Source organism: Serinus canaria, chromosome 1A, assembly GCF_022539315.1.
Source record: "Serinus canaria isolate serCan28SL12 chromosome 1A, serCan2020, whole genome shotgun sequence".
Lineage (NCBI taxonomy): Eukaryota > Metazoa > Chordata > Aves > Passeriformes > Fringillidae > Serinus > Serinus canaria.
This window is the reverse complement of record NC_066314.1, coordinates 9,246,694-9,261,825: the sequence shown is the minus strand read 5'-3', so window position 1 is coordinate 9,261,825 and position 15,132 is coordinate 9,246,694. Positions and strand designations below refer to the sequence as shown.

Sequence of the window (15,132 nt, the reverse complement as noted above, 5' to 3'; positions counted from 1 at the left end):
AGCTAGGCTGCTCTCTGATGGAGGTTATCCAAATGGCTCTTTTCTCCTTTCCCCTATCATATTTTGCTTTGGGTGGAAATCACTTCTCACTGGTCTAGATGTGTCTCTCTTTTGCCAGGAGCAGGATGTTATTTGGTACACCCTGTTCATCTCGTATGTCAGTTTGGTGTGGAAAGTTGCTTGGTGACAAGCAGTGAACATGTTCTTTCTACTGGCTCCAGATTTGTGAGAAAGTATTCTTGTTGACACTGTGGCTGTGGTCTGTGGATCCAAGAGGTCATAAGCTGTTCCACCCCATCAAAGTCCAAAAGAAGGCTCTAAGTCTCAGTCTGAGGAATGATTCTAGTGTTACTTGACCCCATAGTAGGGCATTAGAGAGACTGAGCTCTGTATCAATAGTCTTCTCAAAGAAGATAATTGTGACAATTGAATGTATAAGAATATGTACAACTTTATACTTGAGGAGAAAAGAAACACGAATAAATATGGATGAGAGGAAATAGGGAGACCTCAATTTCATTTCCTGAAGGCATCTTAAAGTTCTGAGTTTGCAGTTTTCTAAAGATGAAAGAGATCTCTGGCATTCCCAAAGACCCACTCATTTAAAATACTTTCCTGAGGGGAACCAGCCAGTGGCCTGGGAAACTTTCAGCACAACTAAAAGCAAGCAATGAATTTAGAAAAGCTGACCCTCTGTCTTATCAAGTGAATAAAAGTCTAAAAGGTGCTGAGTACATTTAAGAACTTATCCTCAATATTTAGACTTTGATGCTGAGGACATTGGATGTGCTTTTACCTCCTCTTGAAGGCAGGTGGCTCTGACAGAGCCCTCACAGTGTTTTCATGAGCAATGTTTCCTGCATCCTGAGAAGAGTAATTATTAATTTAGATCAAAACAAGTGCTAAAGATTGGACTGAGGGGAGGGCACCATTAACTGAGATCACATCTAAGATGGAACTCTCCAACAGCAGGGCAGTTTCTCTGCCCTGACCTACTTAAGATCTTTAACAGGTCTCATTATCTTTCAGTATCTTGTGTCTATCAGGTAGTTTTTCTTTCAGGAAGTTCTATTTCAGCATTTTTCATGACAAGAGTTTTTGCCTTTGCTATATATGATTTTCCTGTTTTTAAGCTTGGGATGATATAATTGAAGTGATCCATACATAATAAAAATAGACATAAGGGCTTAGGACAGGTTCACAGAAGTCTGACTAGTGCTGCTGAGTGAGATAGAAGCAAAGGCAGTAAGATCACCACAAATCAAGGTCACCATAAGTTTTTTACAGTGCTAGTTTACCAAAATTTCTAGAAGATTGGAAAGTCAGGGAATATCTTCATCCCAGTGAACATCAGATGACCTAAGCATTGCAACACAGCTTGTCTGGCTGATTGAAAACCTGGAATTAAGACACCTGTTGTTCATCAGTTCCCAGGCTCTCCACTCAGCCTATTGAAATGGTCCAGCCAGAAAACTGAGGAGTTCTGAGGGCATCCAGCAAATTTGTGTGAGTAGGTAACCCACATAAACATTTCATTTCTGCTCTTTACTCCATGTTCTTCTGTTTCTGAAAAATGCTGGCTGAAATGCCACTCACTCAGTGGATTCACCAGGTGGAATAGAACTGAACTCTTTCTGCCAACACGAGGGGGAGCACAGACACATCTATCAAATTGACACAGTCCTTGCACTTGATGAGCTCGGTGGAATGAGTCCTCCACCTCCAGTTTTTGTTACGCCAGTGAGTGATGAATCAGAGATATTTTTGACATTTGAAAGCAATTCAAGGTGAGAGAACTGAGAAGTGTGGTATTTGCCAGTCAGAACTATAAATAAATTTTTCAGCACTAAGACTCCTCCAAAGCTTTTTAAATAGGCTAAAATTTTATGTTATTCCCTAAGGATAGGAATGCTATCTCTGTGTCATTTATTTATGTGCAGTCATACAGAGAGCAGGTAGGAGTTTGTCTTCCTTCATAACCACAACAAATCCATCCTTGTTTCTTATGCTATTGGTAGGATTTTCAGACTTGACCCAGTGTTTTTAGAATTAGAGGAATTAATTAAGTTGATGGGATTTTTCAGAGTGATTCATGTTCTTAGAAAGGCTAATGAGTCAAGATACTAACTTGTAGTGACATTAGTATATGTTTACTTGGTGACTGTTTGTACTCTAAACTTGTAGTCACACAGCATTTAATCAGGAGAAGTGACTCATGATTACTGAAAAAAAAAAGTAATGCATTTACAGATAATGACATCCAAAGTTTTCTTTCATTTTTCTCTCTGTGGTGTGAGAGACAGCAATAACTTGAAAAAGGAAAGAAGGCCAGCTTCTATTTTCAGAGGTGTTGGTAAGCTTAGCAGTCTGGCTGGATTTACACAGATCAATATGAGAATGATTGAAGACATCAGTGGATTTTAGCTCTTCTGAGGGGTAGAGGTTAAATGGGCACCAGCCATATTTCCACTAAGCCAACCACAACTCACAGAGAAGTGGAAAATATTCTTTGTTGATCCCTGATAGCCATCTAAAATAACATAAAAAAGTAAACTAGATATAAAGGCAAGACCTAAAGGTAAATGACAGTGAGAGGAGATGTTTGTCATGTGTGTCAAAGTCAAAGTGCATTCTGCAGGAAGCATTTTTTTCTCTCTGAGAGGGCATTTAGCACATCAGTACTGAAACATATTCTGAGACATTGTGTGGACAAATTCTACAGATGAAATATAGGGATTTTGATGGAGTTGATTTATGCCAATTTATTCAAGTCTAGGATACTTTATAAAGGTTGGACCAGAACCATGACTGAACATAATATAGGAGAATGAAACAAAGGAATAAATATTTTACTGTGATATTCATCTTCCTATAAAATAGGACTAAACCTTCAAAATATATTATGTGAACAGATTAAAAAGTAAATTTCTATGTCAGATTTCTCCTGCAGTTATTTTAAGTCCAAGATGTTCTTGATCACTGCTGAAATGAACCAAATGTGATGAGTAAAGAACTGTTGGAAACTTCAATTTCCAGAAAATTTCCCAGCAAAATAAACCAAAAGACTGCAGATAATTCCAGTCTGTAACTGCTCGTTCTCTTTCTTGCAATGTCCAGTCTTGGGGAAATGTTGAATAAAGACATTTTCCTCTTTACTTGCTTGGTACTGAAACAAAGCATGCGTAATCTAGCACAGTTATGAAAGACCTACTTATTTGTACAGAGGGAGCCAAAACAAATACTTGCTTCAAAACACACAAAATTAAGGTCAATTCTTTCATCATTCATGCACAAAAAATAACACTATTCTGTCATTTGATGAGTGAGATACTACCCATTAAAAATTAATATCAGAATCAGCTGTATAGGCCAAAGCTAAATATATTTCTTTTTAATTTTCTGTTTAATTTCATTGCACATTGGGGTTTGTGTCCTTTTGAGGTTTTTTTTAATTGTATATTATTAAAATTTTGGCAAAGAAAACACCAAAGATGTATAAAGCTGCAGGGTGAAGGCAGGTGACATTGTTTTGTAATTCCCACAGTATAATTAAACTATTCCTTGTAAATACATTCTTTAATCAATTTACTCAGTTTTTCTGCCTGCAAAGTGCTTTTGATTAAATCATGACTTTTTTCTGCTTGTTAACGATTCAGAAAACTTATGTGAATTGAATTCTGCCTGTAATACCTATTCTTCCTACTTTTCTTCTTTGATTATTTTTCCCTGAACACAAGTTTTTATTTAAGAAAAAGAAAAAAAAAAAAGAGCTTAATGAGTTGGACACAAATGTACTCTTTTTTTGTCTATGGACAGACTGACACTTCAGGTGCATATAGATTTGTAAAAGGGAACTAGAAAATGGCTATAAAAAGAGAAAGTTATAAAAAGAAGGTGGCATTCATGTAATCACAGAAATAAATGGTTAGACAGAATGACACATTGCAATAATCCTAGAAAATGTATTGATAATGAAGTTATTCCACCTAGCTTTGGTAGCCTAAAGGATGATGTGAAGTTGAATGTCGTTTTCTAAAAGCAAATTATTGTAGGAAGACATTTTCAATTCCTTAAACAGAGGTCTAAGTTAGATGAAAAACCTGCTTTTCTGTGGATACCTCTTTTTCTCTGTTGCCTGTTGGGGCAGGTTGGATGGTATCCTTAAAGTGAACAACTCACATTAGGTATGATTTACAAGGGACTAAGAAAAAAAGTTAGTGCATGTAAAGGGGAAACAACTGGATCTATTTTACCTGTGCAACTAAGAAATATAAGTAATTTGAAATTGAAATATAAGTAATATAGGTAATATAAGAAATAAAACTAAGAAATAAAAGTAATTTCAAACAAGGATACTTAGATGATCAAGACAGGTTAAAGATCTTCAAAACCCATGTCCATGATATTGGCTGATGACATGTGACCATGCAGACAGCATTTTGACAGATATTATTGAAGACATGCCCAAATAATGCTCATTGTGGCAACTCTCTTTGGCCATGGAAGCCATAAAATCACTTTCCATCAGGCCTTTTCTGCTTTAAGCATCATGGAGGTGTAGTTCTCATTCCTTGCACAAGATTGCATCCCTTGTGCAAGAGAAAATGTGTGTTATAAATAATTAAAACAAACTACCTACAGTCCCATGGCTTCATCTTTTAATTTATCTTACCTTCTATAAGCTTCCCTGTCTGCTCTGCATTGCCCCCAGGCAAGATCTTGGCAATGTAAGCTCCAATTTCCCCACTGCTTCCTGGAATTTCTTTCCCACCTACAACTCGGATTCCCAGTCCATTGCCTGTGATCAAAAGAAAGAGAAAAAACTTTGAACAGAGATGAAGCAATGAATAATTCAGTGGAAAGAAAGGAAGAGAACAAGTCATCAGAGGTTACTGAAGATGTCCCAGATAACTTCTGTCTGTAGTTGGAAGATCAGGATTAGCTGCAGTCACATCTGATCCTCTTCTAAATTTGGGAAGATCTTCTTGAGCAGCTACTGTATGACTGGCATAACACAAACCACTGTGTTATTAAAAATTACATTGAAGCTTATCCTATCTTCTGACAATCTATTTACAATGTTGATAAATTGAATTAAATTGCTAGAAATCCACATGAAGTGTGGATTCAAAGGATAGCTTCATCATATGCCTACAACATGCATGCAATTTAGCTGAGAAATTATAATATCTGAGTTTTTAGAATCACATAATTATGGAGACATTGACAGAGATCCTTGAGCTTGCTCTTTCAAGCACAAAGCATGTACATTTACATGAACCTATATATATGCTATTATTTTTTCCTAAATATTTGCTTTTAATTGACATCTTTCATATCAAAGGATGTGCAAATAAATGGTGGGAAAAGCATAAAATAATTCTGTGTAAAGCATAATTAAATTACATATTTTCTTTTTAAAAAACCTTAGAGATAAAAACATTTTCATCACTCATTATTTCAGCTGGAGAGAAGCAGATCACTAGACTCACTTATGTATAAAATAATGAGAGTGAAAACAAAAGCTTAAAATATAAAGTAATAAAATAAAATAATCTTATGCATTGCCAATTTTTCATGTTATTTTGCTCTTAAAAAAAAACAAAACAAAACAACCAAAACTTCCTATATTAGTTAAACAATTTTTTTCTATGAAGAAAATTACATATCATATTATTTACACTTTGGTCTGAGCATTAAAAGGCTGATTTGCCCACCTTTATTGTAATGGCTAAAAAAAATATTTTTCAATTGAATCATTTCATAAGCCAAACCTGCTGAGTGATTAGACTAACCACCTGTAGAAAGGTCACCACACCACCTCTTTGCAAAACTTTGTCTTTTTAGATTAAGGCTTTTCCTTTTCATAATGCTATTAGTGTTTCATAAGTCAGCCCTGAGTTTCTTTCAGTACAAGGATTACCACATTATGTTTCTGATAAAATAAAAGTTTCCATTAGTTTTTCTATCCCAGTTTAGCTAAATCTATCTACTTTTTGACTCAGCTTTCCTCATAATTAGATATTTTCCAAATTTTTTTTTAAGAGAGTGATTTTTCCATTTAATTGGAACAAACTGCATTAATATTTTAAATTAATTACCTTATTTCAGAGCAAATTGGAAATTTTGCAGTGGTAGGCAAACTATATGTTTCCTAACTTGACAGGGAAAGAAAAACCACCATTCTAAGGGTGATTTCCTTTAAAAAAATTAGTTCCTCATTGCATAAAGTGAATGCATACACCTATAAAAACATTTAAACATAAGTCCATCCTGAGAACTTAGAAATTTGTGTGGGCTGCACAGACAACTTCTGATCAAGCAGTATGAAAAGAGTCATTAATGTGTTTATAGATCTAAAGCTCAAAACTGGGAACTACTGAGTTCAGCAAATCCAAGAAACAACTATTCTTTGTACAGAGCACACAAGCAAGGACACAGTATCTTAACTCTCAGAGTCAACATAGCTGCTTTCCATCACAGAGGGCAGGAACTCCTCGGAGTCAGGATTTTATCATGAGGCACAGTGTTAGCATTTCTACCTCTCTTGGTCATTTGTGACAGAATGGCAAGGCAGTTTGTCATGTAAAAGCATGCACTTGATTCCAGAGGCATTCACATGGATACCTATACTAGGGAACTGAAAATCTTGGCTGATATATTTGTTTAGCTTTTGGAGGGTTTTGTCCATATTACTGCTATTATATGATTTTTTTTTTTTTTTTTTTTATTCCTAAACACTTTGAAAGGGCTTGTGTTTTATGTTTGTAGGTTTTAGAGTCAAATGTGTGACTGACCTTATGGATAAGCTGGAGGTATGTTTGCTAAGGGACAATCACAAGAATTGGTGACTCTGTGTGTGTTGCAAAAACACTACTAGAAATTATAACAAACTCCATTTGTTTTACAATTTAAATTTAAATTAAGGGTAATTACAAAGCCTAGTAGTCAGAATGAATGAGCCGCTTTTCACCCAAAGAGCTCTAAATGCTCTGTTCTGCTTGACAAAGAAATGTTGCTTGGGTCTTGCTGTATTTTTTCATGCAAAGATGGGATTTCAAGACTACTTGTATTTTATCTATTGAAAATATTGAGCTTACTACTTCTCTTTGAAATGACATTTCCCAGTTTATAACCTTGAATGCAGATATTTTAAAAATACCCATCATATGCTTTCTCAGATCTCTTTTCCCTTGTTTTTGTTGTTGCTTTTACCTTTTTAATTTTGAGTCTTAATTTCCATCTCTCAGGCTATTTTGATATAAACATATATTCATCTTTCTCATTTATGTTTCCGGATTAATGAACTTCTGTTTTCTTTAGAAGATGCAGGATCAGTAAACCATCAAAAAGCAAATCACTGTGATTTGAATAAGTGAAGGTACCTTTCTGAATTATGAGTATTGATTTCCATGAAAAATATATTCAGGAGAACATCTCTTCAAAGGGAATTTTGCACCTAGAAATCCAGTCCTTTTTAGGATGCTTCAAAGTGAGAAGACTGGTAATTAATTAAACTGTTTTTACTGATCTCCCAAGGCTGTGATCCTGCTCTCCCTTTAATCTTAACTAAAGCTTTAAGATGGAACATGCTAAGCTAAAATAACACCCCAAAACCCTACCCCACCCAAATCAAATACACAATAAAATTTATAATGTTAAACTTTGACAAGGTTGGTCATGCAACTAAATTGCTTTTATACGTTGATAAACAAATTTTAAAAAAAGGATACTAAATCACTACAGTTAGCTTCTAAGCCTCTGATTTATACAGCTGAACATATGAACAATCAGAGTTTGAAGCTTTAGGTCACCTGCCCAGCAGATGATGGGAAGGGGCTGGATGTAGTTTTTCTGGATTTTACTATGCCTTTTGATGCTGGCTCTCACAGCATCCTTATGGACGAGCTGTACAGCTTTGGGATGAGTGGGTTCCCAATGTTCTTGGTGAAGAACTGGCTGAAGGGCAGAGGATTGTAGTGATTGTAGTGAATGGGATGACATCTGGATGTAGTGAAAGGATTGTAGTGAATGGAATGACATCTGGCTGGGACTGGACACCAGCAGTGCCCTTCAGGGATCAATTCTAGGCCAGATTTGTTCAATATGTCTGTCAAAAGTCTGGATGCAGGAGTTGAATGCACCACTAGCACATTTGCTCACGACAAAAACTTGGAGGTGCTGTTGACAAGAGGCCTTTCAGAGGAATGTAGATAGACTGGAGCATTGGGCTGTGATTAATGGGGTGAAATTTAGCATGTGGAAATGCTGGATCCTGGACCAGTGACACTGCACAGGTGTAAGTGGGAGAGTGATGGCTGTATATCAGAGAGGGATCTGGGGGTGCTGCTCAGCTGCAGCTCAGTGTGAGTCAGCCAAGGGGACAAACCCTGTCCTGGGTGGCATCAAACACAGCATGGCCAGACAGTCAAAAGAGCTGGCTGTCCTCTGTGTCCAGCATTGGTTCAGCCTCACCTTGAGTTCCATGCACAGGTCTGGGCCTCAAAATTAGACAAGGATTGTCAAGGTCCTTGAATGTGTCAGAAGGAGAAAGGAGGCAAATAATCGACTCTGTGACTTTCAAAAGGATATTTCACTTGCCATTTCATATCCTTCCAGACACCATAAACTGTTTCAGTGATGAATATTCATTTCATGTATTTATATTTATATTATTTATACTTGTATTTGTATTTATATTTATATTTATATTTAATCTATATTTATATTTATATTTATACTTATATATTTATACTTGTATATATATATATATATATATTATATATGATCAGTAACCAAGAACCTGCTACTAATAAATTCTGTCTCTGGTAACCTGACAAGAATTACTACAAATGCATTTTCAAAATTCATCACTCCTTATTTCTTATTTCCACCATGAAGTACTTTCTGTCCCTTTTGATATATTTATTCTGAACTTCTGTACCTCAGAGTGTCTCAAACACTACGGAATCCTATCTCCTTGTATACTTCATTGTGTCACAGTAGCAACACAGCAGAAAGACTGTAATTTACTTTGCTGGAATATGCTGACTATAACCTGAGCTCCGCAATTACAATTCAATCCTTTTTGTCTCTTATGGAGATAATAAAGATCAGGCTGTAGCCAGTCTGTTGCTGTTGCTCTCAGGACACAGGGAAGATCATGAAATCTTACCATCTTTTCACTGCTTTGCTGAGCAGCTCCATTCTAGACATTAGAGTATAAACAGTCTAGATCTCCTGGAACCATTTCAGCATCCAAGGAATTGTGAGGCTTGCCTTTACAAACTATTGCTGATAACCCTGTCCATGGGTTAAAGGTTAAAGGAAAGAAAGAAGAAAAAAAGAGCAGCAAAAAAATGAACAGCTATAGGCCCAGCAGTGTTTTGCTGGTGTTGATGGTCCTGATTCTATGGAAAAGTGAAAATTAATTTTCCAGGTATGTTTTTTCTTATGAAAGTAAATATCATTTCAGCAGCAAATGCTAGGACTGATAATATTTAATCATCATACAGGTCCTATGCAGTAGCAACAACTTCAACACATGCAGGAGAATGCTGGCATGTGACTCAGAAGCTCTGTGCAAACATTGTTCATGTGTTAACTCAAGCAAATATTTCCTCTGGGCTAATTTTAGAAAGTATGAAACCATTTGTCTTTCTAATTATATGAGCAAGGAAAGTAAAGAAGCAATTAGAACCTACAACAGATTTTCAGTAATCACACGTGTTTGTGACAATTGGCATAGGAAATTGTATGAGTGTCAGCAGCAATCTGACTTTTGTCACAGTTAGAGCTGTATGAATTTGTAATAGACTTTTAAGTGACTGAACTCAAGGAGAGATAATAAAAAAGTGCTGTTGATTTTGGTTTCAAAGAGCCTTAAAGATACCGTCCAAGATGGTAGCTGAAACTCACTATTTCTGTAAACCCATGGCCATTTCAACATCTTCAGATATTGTGTGCTTTGAAACTATACAGATGTAAAATAGGAAAAATTGAAATGGGCTTAAACTGCAAAATGCAGGGCTACAACACCTATCTCTGAGTAGGCTGAAATGGGAGATATGTTTAAATTTCAAAATAGAGATTAAGTGTTGTATTCCAGATCCAGGAGCCAATGCACAGACTTGTTGAACTATGTTTTTCATCACTTTCTAATAATACAAAAAATCCCCAAACCAGAACAAAACCACAATGGTGAATTAAGGCAAGGAAGTACAAGGGTGATCTTTTCTTTAGTCAAGGTCCAGTGGTAGCAAATGCATGAGAAGAAAGCATGCAAATGAGACATTAGGCATGAAAGACTTTGCAACGTGCCAATGTACCACGTTTTAGCAATGATCAAACAATGTGAAGCCTGTCAACACTGTTTGGCTGTGAATGGAGACAGAACATACCTTCCTCCTGTGTTCATTTACTAGACATTATCTCCTCATTCCTCCTCCAGCCTTATCTAGACCAGACATATGCTAGGGTGCTGGTAGGCCCTTATCTGCTGGAATAATTGTACACCCTGTTCCATTGTCTGTATGGAACAGAAGGCTCAAACACATTAAAAAACATCAATGACTTCTCTTGGAAAGGTCAGAGTTAAAAGTACCATGGAGAAATACAAGCTATTTATTTAGACACTGTAGTGGTGATAAAGCAATCTCTAAAGTCTGGAGAGCAGAGAGGAGGGAAACATGACAAAGCAAACAGAAACAAGTAAACTCAGGAACTTAGAAGGAAAAAAATTGTGTATAATAAAATCCAGCCTAAAATTTTATTTACATTGTTATTCTTGTGCAAGTCTCTGGAATACATAACATGATGATCCATATCAGTGGTTGGTTGTCTATATAGGTACAGCATTTCCAAGAGTGTCCTCAGGAGAATTATTTTGGTGCTTCTAACAAAATTAGCTTCAATGAAGTTGTTTACTAGAAACATGATTGTATCTACTCAGCTGTTGCATTTCTTGGCCATTGGCAATTAAGGCATAAAATACACGTGAAGTCAAATCAGGAGCTGATGAAATTCAGATATATTGCAGTTGTTTTAATAGCACAGCATTGATTTATATCAGCTGCAAATCTGCTTCATGCTGATGTGCACACTGGTTATCATCCTGAAGGATCATAAAGTGTTTTATGAATTAGCCTCTTGAAGCATTTATCACATCTACTTGAAAACAAGATAAAAGTCTCATCTTTTTGGACAATCTGTCACATCAGAATCTATGGTGCCATCTATGGTAGACTGTAGCTTTAAATCTATAAAATCCCTTGTAGGCACTGAGTTTCATCTGTGTTTACTGATAGACTCCAATGGCTCAATGCCACTGACTGACAGCTGACCCTCCATGGCAATCTGGGGGCTTGACTGAACTCTAACAGTCAGTGTTGCAGTGATCTGTTTATGCAGCCTTTTGTGCATGACAGCTCTGAAAACAAATGGAGCCTTATATCCAGGAGACACATTGCCCTCTCAATTACCTTCACTCAAAATCTTCAACTCTCTTCCTCTTCTCAAAATCTCAAGTGTTCAAATACTGCAATATGCATAAACAACTGAACTGCCAAAAAGATTTCATGGAAAGTATTTTAAATACACTCTAGTGCTTTTCAAATTAAAATAATTTGTAGACAAGAGGAATAAAAGGAATATATGGTCTATACCTCTTCAAAGTTCTTCTAGCACACAGAAGAATTTATTTGTTTCTTTGTTTTTATTTAGAAAAGTTTAATGGTACTGAGTTCTTTCTAAAATTGATATTAAGACAAAACCAGACATCTCTTTTGTCCTTTGATTTCCAGTCCTGTCCTCATTTACTACCACGTGACTTCCCAGGAAAATCTCTGATGTAGCCTGACTGCAAGAGCCGAGTCCCTTTTTGTTTATGGGTTTTACCTTCTGTGCCATGTCTCTGATAAGGAGTGAGTGTTTGAGGGATGATGGCCAATTATTAGGGATTAAGTCCTTCCCCAGTGACAAGGGAATATTAGAGGAGGGTATTGCTTTTTTTGTGCAAAGTATTATCTCAGTTCTTCCCAACATTATATGAAAGAAGTAGGATAGGTAATCCTCTAAGAATATGAAGACAGGAGGTGGGTTGCAGTTCTCATTCTGACTTCTCCCATTGAACATAGACTGTGACTATATTTGACATGTTTTTAACTGATTACTAATCACATATGCATTGCCCTTTAGTATTTTTCTGTAAGAAATAATTTTGCTGAACTTGCAGGTGAAAGAATCCTAAATATATCGGGTTGTTTATTTAGAGACTGACTATAGTGATGAGGACTTGATACAGGAAAACTCTTTGAATTCCCTTCCTCTCCATCCAGATAAGCACTGCATGAGGTGGCACACTGCAGAAGTGTAGTGTTGTTTGCAGGAATTAGCAATCCTTAGGGAGAGTATGAGGCCTGTCTGACATGTGTACAGCTTTACAGCTACCCTGTAATTCTACTTGCAGTTTCACTGACATCACTGCTGAGGCAGAGATTAGGGATGCAGCACATGGATCATTTCTTCCCACCATTTAATTCACTTCTTTGCTCCCCTACAAAGTTTGCAGATTTTTCTGAATTGTTTCTCTGCCTTTTTTTCTTTTTTTTTTAACCAGAATTGAAGAGGATGTTCCCCAACACAGACAGTCTGGCTGCTCAAAGGTACATTTTTTTTTCCTGGAAACACAGAACATCCCTCCTTTCAAAAAGGAAGAATTACTTCTGACTCAGCCTGTATGAGGTAAAGGAGTAACAATCACATTTGACTGAGGGCACTCATTGTACATGTAGACCTACTGAGATGTGTCTGCCTTGTTGGATTTTCTCCCTGAGTGTGCCTAAACAACTTCCTGATCAGGAATAACACAAGGTAAGTTTCCTTTGCAACATTTCCAAAGGTATTGCCAGTGCTTTCATTACCTTCAATAGCCACATCCTTAATTCACTTTTTCAAATATAATGATGGCGTGACAAAAAACAGAAGAGAAAATTCTAGCAGTATAAAACAGCTCTTATGCTGCTCTGATAAAGGATCCAAAAGGAACAAGGGACTCAGTGAAAATAAACAGTGAGTTTCTGGAGCATTAAACACTGCTATATTATCATTCACTGAGCACTGCCCTCATTGCTTTGGCACATTAGCACATCTGTGATGCCAATTCTTCTTCCTTTTTTTTTTTTTTTTCTTAATTGCAAATTATTAATCAGTCTTTGCAGAGTAAATCCTTGGAAATTTCTTTAAACCTCTCATTTTCTGAGGAGGGGACACTGCATATCTCAAAGAGTAGATCTGTATGCTCTAGCTTGTGGCATATAATAAAGAAACAAGAACCTTTAAGAGAGCAGACAGTGAGCAAGTATATAATTATTTTTCATTCAGCGCTACTATTCTATTGCCATCACAATTTTGGCTTCATTTCTCCATCCTCAAACACTTCATTCACATGCCAAAATTCACATTATATGCTTCTGTGGGCAAAATTATGCCAGGTTATGTAAGAGGCATCAAAGGCATCTGCACCTCAGAGTCAGTTTTCATTAATCAAGAAAACAAATAAACCAAATACATGTGCACATAATATGTAGTGGAAAAGCCTGAAGTTTAAAATATTTGGGATTAGTCTTATTATTGATATTCAGAATGTGACAATTTTTGCATTCATAATCAGGCAGCAAATTCTACTGTGGTAAGATTATGAGGAGACCTTTGGAATTCAGCTTATAAAGGTGATGTTAGGATGAAATCTTGTCCTACAATTACAGCTGCTGTGGTAGAGTTGGTTATCTGGGCTGACCCAGCACACTGAATCATTAATGCCCAGGCTGGCCCAAGAGCTGGCCCAGTGAGATGAGATAACGGGCTGAAGCACTGGCCAGTTTCCCAGCAGAGCAGCTGGTCAACAGTTACAGGAATTCTCCAAGTGGGAATTCTGTACAGTTTAGGACATTTTCCTATATAACTCCTGCTGTGCACACTCCAGTTAGGATACACTAATTGTGCACTGAAGGTGTGTTCATGAATCCCCTGAGGAGAATCTGTCAGGGTCAGGCATCTCCCCAGACAGCTCCTGCTTCAGAACTGACCAAACTGTACACAGATCATTTAAAACAAGAGTATAAACTGCTCTTGCCTGTGCAGAAATGATCACACAGGAGAGGCTTTTGTGCACAGCCAAGACAGAGGAGGTTTTGTATGTACTGTGAGGAAACTGGAGACAATGGATGGTGCTCACACTGTTGTGGTCACCCAGGACCACAGGCCAGCTGGCTTGTAAGAATCCAGCAACACAAAAATTCAGCTGAAGATGCTGCTCAAAGGGTATTTTCAATGGTGACTGCTCTCTTGGAAAGATCTGATCTCCTCATGTGAGCTTTACTGAGGATTGTGGTTTTTATGCAACAAGTATGAATGCAGATAAAATGAGTCAAAACCTCATTTTGGTACTTCTGATAAGAAAGAAGGGCAGGAAGAAAGAAGAAAAAAAAAGAGACAAAGGGAACAAATAAAAATAAACAAACAAAGAGAAAGAAACCAGCTGGGGAAGCAATCAGACATGCAATCTAGATGAATATCCAAAACTTTTGGAGTTAGATAACTGTGATGGTATAAAAGTATATATTTTTTAAATTTACCAATATTTTAAGTAACTTTTGCTACATAATAGAATTCTATGCCTTCCCCTGGTTAATAGTCATTGTCTGGTTAGTAAACAGAGATGTTTACTATTAGTTTGCAGATAATATTTGATAAAATTTATTATTTTTAAAACCACGTGCCTATTTCTGGTGGAAGTAATTTGGAAAGTTGAAGGCTAAGCATAATGCACTGCACATTTGAAGAGAGTCTTCATATAGTTTAATCATTCAGACACTTGAGAGAAGGGCAGGAAGGGTGGCAGTGAGTTATGATACTTCAAAGACGTATAAGGAGTGAAAACTGCAAATAATTCTTCTGTTTCAGGGCCACCCTATTCTACCTTTGGCTCTTTTATGTAAAATTTTCATTTAGGCCTTTAAATACTTGTAGGAAAATCTAGGTATGCATCACACAGAAATATATCTGTGCAGGTCTCCAAGCAAGTATCTGGACTAAAACAAAAATATGACTGCAGCTTGTAGATGGAGTCAAGCT

At 36.7% G+C, this 15,132-nt stretch overlaps 1 protein-coding gene across 1 annotated transcript in view; it reads right to left on the bottom strand.

The window, feature by feature from the left end:
• PCLO (piccolo presynaptic cytomatrix protein) overlaps window positions 1–15,132 on the bottom strand; it is a 318,033-nt gene that overhangs the window by 103,041 nt on the left and 199,860 nt on the right. The window contains exon 11 of the mRNA XM_018910330.3: window positions 4,673–4,798. Within this exon, the coding sequence (XP_018765875.2) occupies window positions 4,673–4,798 (126 nt within the window). The remainder of the gene's footprint in view (window positions 1–4,672; window positions 4,799–15,132) is intronic.